Raw genomic sequence first — 12,294 nt, forward strand, 5'->3', positions numbered from 1 at the left:
AGGGATCAGACACTGATGTTTTCTGTTCCAATGCAAGATCCACGTCTCATAAAGAACAGTGATGCTCTCTGAACAGTCCCAGGTCACGAGAAGGGGCTTGGCCAGCGTGTGGCAGTATTTTCAGTAGATGACAGAGTGCTCAGCCGCAAGGGAAACTTAGAGGAGACTCTAGAAAAGCATTGCTCAGGGAAAGTGACCCAGGGGAAAAGGTATTTGTGGCTGTCAATTTCTTGCTTAGACGTTACAAAGCTTCCCTGCCAAAGTCCTTTTTTTGATTTATGCTCAAACTGGAAGATATTATAAGCATCGAAAAAGCCAAACTGGAAAGCTGAACAGCTGAGCTCTGAAAAGATAGTAACCTTGGCCAGAAGTAGAATGTGGTGATGGGTACCGCAAGTGGGAGTGAGCTGTGGGTGTCTGAATTTCTGCAGTGAACACACACACACAGATTCCACCGACACCAACTTCTGGAAGGGTACCATCTGCTGTGAACCCTGATAATTACAAAAACAGAAAGAGGTTTTGTCTCTAAAGGTAGGAAAACAAATGAGATGACCCCTAGAGGGAGCTTCTAGCCTAAGGAGGTCTTTAAGATAAGCATTTAAACTGAAACTGGGATAGGAACTGGAGCTGCCCCTCCTGTACTTCCCCTCCCTCACTACCACTACTTCTTCCTTGGAATTCTTCCCTGACCTCCTCATCCCACCCCTGGGTCTCATGAATAAAGAAATTCTAAACCACCTCTCTTTCACAATATTTCTGTTCAGAGCTTGGAGCAATGAAAAAAAAATTACAATGTCCAAAGTCAAAGGCAGCTTTTCCTGGGAGTGATGGACTGGAAGCAGGGACAGATTTCCTCTGCTTTTTTTTTTTTCCTAAGAGTTATAGCACTAAGTCTCCCACTGTGGACACGTCAGACGAAGAAAAAGAACCAGGACCAAGTTTTTCCTCCATGGCAGCTGGGAATTTGAGAGAGCCCATGCTTCCCCAGGTGACCCATTCTTCATAACTTGATTACTCCTCCCCAGTCTAGAACCCCTCATGTGGACATGATCTCTCCCTTTCTTTGTTCATACCTCCATATTCTCCTGTGTATGATTATTTCGGTGTGTGTTATCGTTTGCTAGAGTGTAAGCCATTGGAAAGGTCCTAAAGGTTTATATACGTCATCATCAGCTCCTAACCTAGTAGATGGTCAATAAATGTGTTAAGGGGGTGAACACAGGGGCTGTTGTAAATGCTACCTCACTTTGTTTGATACAATTTAGGGACTTGAATGGAATCTGACCCTCGAGTCAACCTGACCATTTTGCTATCTATCATAAGGACTAGTAAAGCTCAGGACCAAAGACTTCAGGTGCGTGAAATGTCTCGAGTTACTTCTCAGAGAATCTGAGCACCCAGACAGCAGTAGGAAGTGGGTACATAAAACTAGCCCATGAACTGCAAACTCTTATAACCCACTCCCCATTGTGTTTCTGCAGCATGTTTCCCTTTCCTAACTGTGCCGGGCAAAGGCTGATATTAACATCATTTTGGAGTTGCTGAGCAAACGACCACTTACAGGGCCAGGCTAGGTGTGTGGGGAGGGAAATGACACAAAGTGCCGTTTATAGATACTGTCTCCTATGTAATCAGGTGTGGCTCTTTCATAAAGCCTTCCTACGGAGGTCAAAGGAGCAGTGTAATGGTTAAGGATCGTGGACTTTGGAAACAGAATCCCACAATTCAAATCCTGACTCTACTGGGGGTAACTATGTCACAAACTCTGCTTCCCTCTGTAAATGAGGGAAAGAGCATAAGCTTCCGAGGCTTCTTATGAAGTCCAAACTTCTGCAAGGCATCCATCGGGGAAACGATCTCCAGGATGAGTTCCACGGCTCACACACACAGGCTCCCTCCTCTACCCTTCTTTCACCTTTCCCACACGTGAAGGAAGGGCAGATAGAGGAGACATACCCTAATCTCCTTTCTACCTGCTACCAGACTCTTCTCCTCTGGTAGAGGCTCTTGGGGAGATAAGGTCTTACCTTTGTCTCTCTATTCCTTTTATACAGAACCCGAAAAGTTCTTTGAACTTTTGTGGCTCGGATAATAAACAAGAGTCTCCTTCCAAAAAACATTTCTTCCTAAATTACAAAAAAAAAAAAAAAAAGTTTCCTGCCTTTCTTCCAATCTATTTTCCAACCCATTGTAAGATTTAAAAAGATGAAATTTCTCCAGGCAAAACCCTTTATAGCCTTGTGAAAACCGGGTTGTTCTCGAAGTCTTTAGTTAAAGGGCCTCTGGTGACACCTTAGTTTCTAGAAAGGCTGCCCAGGGATTGCAACTATCTTAAGTATTGGATTGAAATGGTTTAGGGATCCCCATCATGTTTCCTGAAAATAGAAAGGAGTTAGCAGAAAGAAGTCTAGAGCTTTAAAACGAATTGGGACTTCCCTGGCAGTCCTGTGGTTAAGACTCCACGCTTCCACTGCAGGGGGTGCGGGATCGATCACTGATTCAGCGGTGTGGCCAAAAAAAAAAAAAAAAAGAATGGCAGGTAGTTTACAAAACAAGGAGTGTTCTTTTTTAAGAAAAGAGTTCTGAGGTCAGTAGGCAGATCTGGATTCTCAGTGAACAGATATGATCATTACAAAACAAATCAAAACCCAACCTTCATCCTTACTAGAAATGAATCCATGGATGGTGGAAGGGCGGCCAGGAAAAGCCATCTGAAAGGAGTACCTGCATTTAGTTCAAAACAGAAAAAGGAACTGTGCCTAGAACTACTGAACCCATGTCACAGGGCATCTGGACTCTGAATTAAAAGAGACAATTTTAGGGTCCTATGATTCCACTTCTTAAACCACACTCATAGAAGGAGTATCCAGTGTTCATGTCTATCAGCACCCAGTAGTCATCAGTTTATACCCATCTGCTTGAAACCAAGCTAGGTGGATACCGTGTCTACGCTTGTCCTATTTCTTTCTAGCCTAAAGGAAGTACAAAATTGTTTTGAATTAGAATGTAGTTTGGGGAAATATCACAACCTAGCTTTCACGCTCCAAAGGAGGCTATGGTGCCATATTCTCCCAGCTCTCTCAACAGCACTAAGGAAGGAAGAGAAAAGGAGACTCAGGAGCTGTCAAAGGGCATGTGGAGAGCCAGTTTTTAAAAATAGCTGCAACCTGGTGGTTGGGAAAGAAGTTTATGTTTGACCTTCACATTTAGTACAAAAAAACCCCCATAAAAGCAATGTCTAGCTTATTTTGTAAATGTGGCTTTTCCACAATTATTTTTGAAACACTTGAGTGTATAGACAGAAGGGATGCGACCCACAGTATATGCCAAGGTTTGTCTAAAAATATTTTACACCTGTTCTCTGTTCTGCACGCTGGTCATATTTTATCAGTGAAGTAAAGTGCTCATAATGCCAGACGAGGAATGTGTTTTTCCTTCCAAGTCCTCAATGTTTTTCCCTCCTGTAAAGCAAACCTCCTTTTCTACCTGCACTAAAATAAAGCTAGAACCATTACCCACATGACACATCTACCACCAGAGCTACATTTCAACTCCTATTCCTGAGCAGTACTGTTTAGGAACAACCATTTCAATACTTTTCACAGCAGCGTGGACACTTTAGCAAACATTTTTGGCTGCCCCCAAAAGGAACGCCAACTTGTATACTGGGTTTAAATCAACTTGCTGATTGTATAAAAAAGAATGCTGAAACACTGGTTTCCCTATCAGCGACTTAGAACTAGAAAACAAACTCAGTGGTATTGATTCCTGAAACATGAATAGAATAACTTTTACGATATTACTGTAAAATTTTTATTTAATTCTCTGTTGATGCAAATAATAGACTGGACAACAAAATGTTGACTATAATAAAGACAGTTATGGTCTTCATTTACTTTTTTGATTTCAAAGGGCGACACAACAAATATGGACCTCGTGGCTTCTAGATACTGTAAGCCCCTAAGAACACATTACAATTCTTCATAGCAAGGTGACGGCTTCCTCAAAACTCTGTCAGGAAGTGTACTGATATCACTGTACTTACTTTGCAGATGAAGAAACGGAGCCATCTGAGTCAAATTACATAATACACTTAAGGAAGGAATTAGACCCATAATTTCCAGTAGCCTCCAGACACGAGCTGCTTCCCAATGTTTTTTTCCCAAGGTTTTGCCTAATTGTAAGATGATCTCAAAGCTCCACTTACAGACTATATGTATGAAGCACGTGTTCGAAAATAGAAATCTTAAAACGCAAATATTGAGAAATGGTTAGTAGAGGTTTACTATTCACAAGTCAAATACCATTACTGACAAGACTTTTAGCCTAATCTAAACCTCCAAAAGCCCATCTAGTGGTTCAGCAATATTTGGTCCAATCAAATTCTAACTAACCCCAAATCAAAATAGTAGGCACTTAGTATAACAAGATTTAATCCATATAGAAACTACAGAAATTCTTCTGAGCTTTTTTTTTTTTAATTAATTGATTATTTTTTAATTTATTTTATTTTTGGCTGTGTTGGGTCTTCGTTGCTGTGCGAGCTTTCTCTAGTTGTGGTGAGCGGGGGCTACTCTTCGGTGAGGTGCACGGGCTTCTCATTGCGGTGGCTTCTCTTGTTGCAGAGCACAGGCTCTAGGCGCGCGGGCTTCAGTAGTTGTGCTCGCAGGCTCTAGAGCACAGGCTCAGTAGTTGTGGCACACGGGCTTAGTTGCTCTGCGGCATGTGGGATCTTTCCGGACCAGGGATCGAACCCATGTCCCCTGGCATTGGCAGGCGGATCCTTAACCACTGCTCCACCAGGGAAGTCCCTTCTGAGCTATTTTTAAACTGAGTTTTGTTTATTGTGCAGTTTAAACATGTTCAAAACTAATAGCAACAATAAAGGGAATATAAGTTCATTCATAATAGCACATGCTTCTAAAATGTGACCACTTCTTATTTTAAACCAAAATATATTGATCTTTTTTAAGAAAGTCTTTCAGAATCAGTTTGAAATAAGAGGTCATTTGGTTTCCTTAAGGTTTAAAAATAAAAGCAAAAAGACTAGTTATCACAACATCTATACATATAGAAATCGTGAATTACAAAGGTGTGCCTTAAGATCGTTTTTCAAAGATCGTAACTTAAATCATACGAACTGGAAACACATTGTTGAAGACTGTTTTGATAGTTTACTTGGCCTTTCCTTACTTACATCGTTTATCAACAGCACAGGAAAGGAATGTGTGTGAAAATAGCTCCAGGAGGTCAATGTTTACAATTTTACTTAGAAGTAATAGGGCCACTGAATCTACAGCTCTTACTCAATCTGAAGGAACCATCCAGTGGTTCCAATATAAGAGAAGTAATCAACACAGCTGAATTAAGGAAATCAACAACATTAGAGCATTCGTATGACTTAATGATTTCTAAAAACATTTCCAGATAGCCTGTAACTATAGTTTGTGGCCACTGGAAATACAAAGCATCTCTCTCAAAACATCATGACTGGAGAATGGCTAAGAGCCTCCCACTAGACCCTTTTCGTTAACACTCTTGTAGAGAGATTCTACAAGTCATGTGGCTAATACATCAAAAATGGTCTTATTCCCCTGACTTCAAATTAGAGGAGCGACCAGTTGGAGGGAACAAAGCATAGAACTTAAGACCAAGAACTCTGGAACCAGAGTTCCCAACCCTATCACTTACTGGCCATGAAATATCAAGCCGTGTCTCGGCCCTTCTTCTGTAAACTGGGTTAGAACTGTGCATGGCAGATAGTAAATGATATATAAGTATTTAACTGAATGATTTAAAACATTAAAAAAGTACAAGGGTTGTACTCATTTTCCAACTGTATGCACACAGATATTGGTCCTAGGTCCTTTATTCCCTAGGTCCGCCAGGGAATTCCCGGTCCTAGGTCCTTTAAACATGAAGATACATTCCTGTGGGAGTTCCCTGGTGGTCTAGTGGTTAGGATTTGGAAGCCGTGGCCCAGGTTCAGTCCCTGGTCGGGGAACTGAGATCCCACAAGCCGTGTGGCACAGTCAAAAAAATATATAATTAAAAAAATAAAACAATAAAACATAATTAAGAAAAAAACCCAACGATATCTTCCTCATATAACAAAAAAACGGAAAAACTCTGATCTAAAGTGACCTCCTGGGCCAAATGGATTAAAGCATCAGCTGACTGACACGCTATAATGGGTTTTATTAAGCAACGGCAATTTTACAACCTTGTCTTCTAATAAGGTTTTTCCCCTCTGATCTTGTACTAGAGTACTGTTATCCTGCTTCTGACACATGCATGTATTCTAGGCAAGGAAATATATTGGATGTGCCATACCTATGCTATTTTCTGTTTGTGTAGGAAGGTCTCCAACCAGCATTTTACTTCATTAGTTTAAGTTATGTGCAAAAAGAGGTACAGTTGACCCTTGAACTGTGTGGGTCCACTTATATGTGGATTTTTTTCAGTAGCACGTACTATAATACTACATGATCTGCGGTTGGTGGAATCCTCAATGCACAACCGCAGGTATGGAGGGCTGACTATAAGTTACACATGGATTTTCGGCTGAGTGGAGGGTGGGTGCCCCTCCTAACCCCCGTGCTGTTCAAGGCTCAACTGTACTTTATTTTCTCTGTATGTCACACTGACTTATTTTAAAATAACTTAAGTCTTGAAGATTTGTTAGATTAAATCTCTCAGTTAAAATGTGGGTACATACCAGAATGATATTAACACCAATACACATTAGAAAAACACTTTAAATTCAGGGCAACTTTAGTTTCACCTTCAAAAACTAAGAAGTTAATCACAGTAAACAGTGTTATCTTTAAGGAGGCATTTTGACTCAAGGTCTACATTTGCCATCTAATATAGGTTAAAGTTATTAAAAGGAGGTTTAACAATACACCTGATGTTAGAAGATGGGAAACGAAGGGACACCAGGATAGGGCCATTCAGAGGCTGCCACAGTACCTATAGGTATAGAAGACAAAAAAATGGAAAAACACCTTTAAGATAACTAACTTATCAAAATTGTAAACTAAAAGTCTCCACACAAGAGGGTCAAAAGTGTGACGGCAGTGGGGGAAAAAAGACTAGGGACTAAGGTGTAAACTTTTCTAAGGTTTTCTAAGGGGTGCCAGGAAACCAATCAAGATAAAATTGAGTTAACTTTTTCAGCACCAAACCAACATATGTACCAATATTTAACTTCCCTAAGATTTTTTTTGCCAGTACACACATCCCCAAGATCTGATATTCACACTTACATTAAGCTCAATTATTTAAAATCTGAATATATGTATTAGTGTTCCAGATAGTTACAAATTCTATTGTGTATCTATTGGCCAGTTGCCTTTTGATTTTTAGAAAAAGTTAACTTGAGCCTTTCTTCATTTATAAAAAGGCAGTTTTCTTCCAGTTAAGTCTATGATAACTTCACCCAAAAGTTTCTAGTAGAAACTAGAGCTTAAAACCATTACTCTGTTCTTAGATCTATTCAAACTTTGTGATCACAAAAGCACATAATTGATAGCATAGGCAGACCAGTCTCTGCTAGTTCCAGTCACTACCCCAATGCTTCTTCATAACCTCATTCTGTCCACTAAAGGACAAAGGCCTCACCATGGAGCTGACAGAACAGCTTAGCTCTGTTATTTCCAGTGCTTGTTTCCTTAAAACTTTTTATTGTTCTAAACCGAGAGGGTAACAGACAAAAGGCTTTTGTAGACTGGTGTCCAAAAAATTCATTTGAGACCAGATTTATTTCACAAGTAACCCAGACAGTGCTGGTTTCTTACTAAAAAAGCAGAGAAAGTTATTCTTCCAATTCAAGACGATTTTCTCCCCAATATGATGTCAACGCTGTATCAATGGACATCTAAACAGTGAAATGACTCATTATTTTAGCTTAAAGATAGTCTCACCCTTCCACCTCATCACTTACAAAAAAAAAAAAAACAAAAAAAAACTCCATCCTTAACGAGCCACCACAATTTGACAGATTATGACTAATCTTTGATGTCCCAAGCCAGCAGGTTGGCTATGTGCTTGCAAAAACAAAACCAACCCAAAAACTGTGCGTCAACTTTTTTGCTAGGAAAATGCACACAAATACTAATATAAATACCTGTCCAATCTTGAATAGATTTTAATCATCAATTCTCCAGCTAACTATGATGACTAAACTCAGTGTTAAGGATTAGTAAAAACAGACCTAAATCTTCTTTTTAAATAGTTAGGTCAGCTGCTTCGTCAAGCAAGTTTTCTGAGCTATTCATCTCCCATGCAGAAATAGAAAACTGATCCAATGGTTTCTTTCTCCATATACATTTCAAATAAATCCTCTCAGTTTACATGAGTGAATTTCATTTTATCACCTGACTCTGTCTTAGATGTCAGCATGACACATTTTAATAGGGTTGACTCGCCTTAGCATACCACCCCTATAGTGGGGAGACAAGATGGGGATGAACAGAGTTAGCTGCTAAACACAATAAAGCCGTCCCAAGCAGGCTTTAGGACAACTTTTTACGTGGCAAACTACTATCTGTGCACTGGGGGAGCAACAGCTTTCCATTATTCCCTTGTGATTCAACAAGTCAGGTCCTTCTGCCTTATCGGCATTTACAACATCATAATTCCAGAATTAGATCTTTGGCAAAGGCTTAAAAACAAAGACCACGATGAACATTTTTAATTTTAAAGAATTTTAATACAAACTTAATATAAACTATTTCAGTCCCTCTTAACATGTAAGACACTGACTCAAAATACTTTTATACCGTTTTTTTCAAGTATTGCACAATATAGGTACAAAATTAATATTTACGATTACATTTTCTTCCATAATATATAGCAAAAATCTTTAAACCTTTAACAGAAAATACATTTTTTTGAAAAAGCAAATATTCGTACATTTTCATTCCACCACTAAAGGAATATCCTGTACACAATTTAGAAGAGGTGATGTCTTTAAGATGGATAATTTACAATTTCAGTAAAAAAAATACCACATGAAGCTGCTGCTGTCACAGGTCACTGTAGTAAAAAGATATAAATGCAATACCATGTCGTAGAAACAATATATATATCCTCTGGTATTTTACAAACTTTGTACTAAATTAAATTATACAATTAGAAAAGACCAATAAACCCACTTATTAGTGCCAATTTTTTATATATAAAAAAAAAATCAGCCATGTCCTTGCTATATCTTAAATACTGTAAGAGGCCATATCTGAGAGTATACTTTAAAATATACAGTCAGTATAAAATAACTTTGTGCTTGGTTGGCAATGAAAAATGATGCGTGTTTTATTTTTGTAACCAAGCTTGAATGTATCCTTACTATAAGCTTAAAAAAAAAAAAAATCTCAAGGAGGTTATAAAAAAAAAAAAACATCCCCCTTGGGTCCGAGCATTTTAACTTGTACAATACATCTTTTCTTTTTTTAGTTAGCCATAACAGGCTGGAATTGCTGGTTAGAATACTGCATGTTATTCAAGCTAAAATTCAAGCCATCTACAAAAGACTTCTCGTTGAGGCCTCCGTAGGCCGCAAACACATCAAAGGCATTACTGTACTGGAGAGGACTGAGGTTAAGGGGGCTGTCACCTGGGAACATTCCACTGGTACTACTACCTTGACCCTGCATATTAGGAAAAATAAATTCCTTGGCGTTAGGAGAAAGAGCGGAGGTTTTCTGCTGTTGCTGCTGCTGCTGCGGTGGTGGTGACGGCGGTGGCTGGGGTGGCTGCTGCTGTGGCCGTGGCTTCTGCTGGCTACCCAGGCCAAGCCCATACAGAGAGTGCACTGAGGAAGAGATGGCTTTCTGCTTCAAGAGGTCATTCACATTCAAGCCGAGGTTGATAGGAGAAGTACGTGCAACCTTGTTGCTTCGGCCACTATTCTTCATTCTGGTAGAGCCGAACTTGGTGGCAGCAAAAGTGGCAGTGGTAAAGGTTAAAGGCTGAGTGGACCGGGGCATGAAGGGAGGGCTTACAGCAGCAGAGTGACCAAAGGGAGGAGATGGAGAGCTGGACACCGATGAGGCTGGGTCACTTATGGGCATAAAAACCTGGGCCTCTGGGTTAAAGCTGTTTTTGATCTCCTTATCCAACTCACATCCATTCTCATTATTATCATCCACATAAAGCACCTTCACTGGTCCCTTTTCACCAATTTGGTAGGAAACCTCAAATGGGTCGATCCAAACACTAAGATCCTGCGGCAGATTGCCGCGAACATCATCAATGTCCAAACCACTCTCTTTGGATGCTTGTTCAATCACTGGGTCCACCTTCTCCCCTACGTGTATACATCTAAACCCTGATCCTTTGTATGGCTTTTCAGGATACCAGTGCCCTTCATATTTCTTCTTAAGAAGTCTTTCGAGCTCTTCACCAAAAATGTTGACACGTCTCCTGGGAAGCTTATTGTACAGATATGAAATAATAAAATTTAGTGCTACTTGGATTTCAAGCTGCATAGCTGCTATGCCACAAAATTAGGTTTGTGTTTCAACTCCCCCCCCAAGACACACACAAAAGTGTTCAGTTTGTGGCAGAGAAACAAATTTTCATTCAAAGTGCTGGTATTAGTAGATATCCTTCACCTTGAGTGGTCTTGTTCCTTAAAACAAACAAAACAAAAGGAGACATGTCCACATAAGATAAATGTTAAGTCTCACACCCTTTTTTTTACCCCCAGAGTAATTTCACTTTTGAAAAAGTCTAATAGGCTAGAAAGTCTGAAAAATATAATCAGCACAAAATATAGGAAATTACGATCGAAAATTATTTACTGAAGATCCAAATCTCAAGGGAAAACAGGATTTTCAGTTAAAACACCATTAAAAAAAAAAACCCTATTATTTACTTTCTGTTTCTGAATAGAGTTCTAAGAGGAAAAATATTCCCAGAATATACAGCATATTTCTTCTTTTTCTTCCTGCAGTTCGCAAAAGAATATTTATTGGAAACTAAACTCAGCATACCTATCTATATACATACACACATATAATATATACATATATATATATGCTAGTTTTAGAAGTTGGTCATACTCCTATTCATCAACTTAGAAGTGAATTCTGTATTTCAGTTCATTTTGGATATATACTGCTTAAATCTTCTTCATCATTAAACATCTCAAAATTTGAGAAGTTAGGAAAATTATTTTAATTTCCAAAGCACGATAGTAAAGTTAAAGGAATTAAATACAAAATGAATTGCCATCCTAGTGAACAACAATTATGAACCAAATTATCCTACACAGTTGCTGTTTTAAATATACTAAGGGCACATAATGTAATACTCGAGCTTCTCTATGCTTTTCTTTTCAATGTGTATTTTTCTAAATCTGAAAATACCTCTTGGGTATCAAGTATAACATAAGAAACAATTAATTTCAAACTTTATTGATTATTCTGTTTAAAGGGCAGGGTTTCTGAGTTTTATTCTGATTTTCAAAGCCACCTCCCTCCCTCATGGTAAGAGAACAGCCGGAGAGGCATGTACGATAAGGTCGACCTTTAAACGTTTGCTGGATCAGCACTGGGTGGGGATAAGAAAAGACCAAGGGCAAATAAGATATTTGCAGATCTATTTGTACACTGAGGTTGACTTAAAAGGACATTAAAAAAAATCAAGTTGGTATTAATCCATCTGTCTCATTTTCCATATTCGTGGTGACAAAGGGAAAAGAATCCCCGGCTTCCCTCAAACTACACTTTCCAAGCCGAAAGCCCGAGTGCTGGCAAAGGCAGCTGATTAAGCCAAAATGCTTGAAGGTGCAGTCGAGCGAAATTCAGATTCGGCGTAAGGTAGTTTCAAAGCAACGCCTTAAAGACAGGAGCGTGAAGAATTACATAAACAGCCAGTTGGGTCTCATTAGATTTCTGCTCACAGCCCTCGGAGCCTAAGCAAGTCTCCTCCCCCAAGGAGGAGGTGGAGGAAGGCCACGAGAAATGGAAAAGCAACCACTCGGGGCCCGGGGGCCGGACACCGGGCGGGTCGCGCCGCCGGCCGCACCGGGTCAGCCGCTCCCCTCCCCCCGCCGTAACCCGACCTGCCGCTCCCTGCACCCCCCGCGCCCCGAGGCTCCTGGGACCCAGCCAGAGCCCGGGGAGCACCGGATCCCCGGCACCATTTTCGGGCCCGGCGGCCACCGGCCCCGAGGACCCCAGCGTTCCCCTCGAGCTAGCCGCTGCTCCCGGGCGCCCCAATCCCCGATTCCCGTCAACTCGACCCCGGCCGCCCTTCCCCGGTCACCCGGCCCGGCTGAGCCCG

The 12,294-nt window shown here is 40.3% G+C and overlaps 2 protein-coding genes across 2 annotated transcripts in view; one reads left to right on the forward strand and one right to left on the reverse strand.

The window, feature by feature from the left end:
* Window positions 1-8,694: 8,694 nt before the first annotated feature.
* TOB1 (transducer of ERBB2, 1) overlaps window positions 8,695-12,294 on the reverse strand; it is a 4,171-nt gene continuing 571 nt past the window's right edge. The window contains exon 2 of the mRNA XM_024745770.1: window positions 8,695-10,636. Coding sequence (XP_024601538.1) covers window positions 9,456-10,493 — 1,038 coding nt within the window. The 5' untranslated portion in view covers window positions 10,494-10,636 and the 3' untranslated portion in view covers window positions 8,695-9,455. The remainder of the gene's footprint in view (window positions 10,637-12,294) is intronic.
* Window positions 11,973-12,294, forward strand: part of LOC112399375 (basic proline-rich protein-like) — a 1,071-nt gene continuing 749 nt past the window's right edge. Inside the window, exon 1 of the mRNA XM_024744543.1 lies at window positions 11,973-12,279. Within this exon, the coding sequence (XP_024600311.1) occupies window positions 11,973-12,279 (307 nt within the window). The remainder of the gene's footprint in view (window positions 12,280-12,294) is intronic.

The sequence above is a fragment of the Neophocaena asiaeorientalis genome, unplaced genomic scaffold, assembly GCF_003031525.2.
Source record: "Neophocaena asiaeorientalis asiaeorientalis breed wild unplaced genomic scaffold, Neophocaena_asiaeorientalis_V1.1 scaffold1, whole genome shotgun sequence".
NCBI classification, from domain to species: Eukaryota; Metazoa; Chordata; class Mammalia; order Artiodactyla; family Phocoenidae; genus Neophocaena; species Neophocaena asiaeorientalis.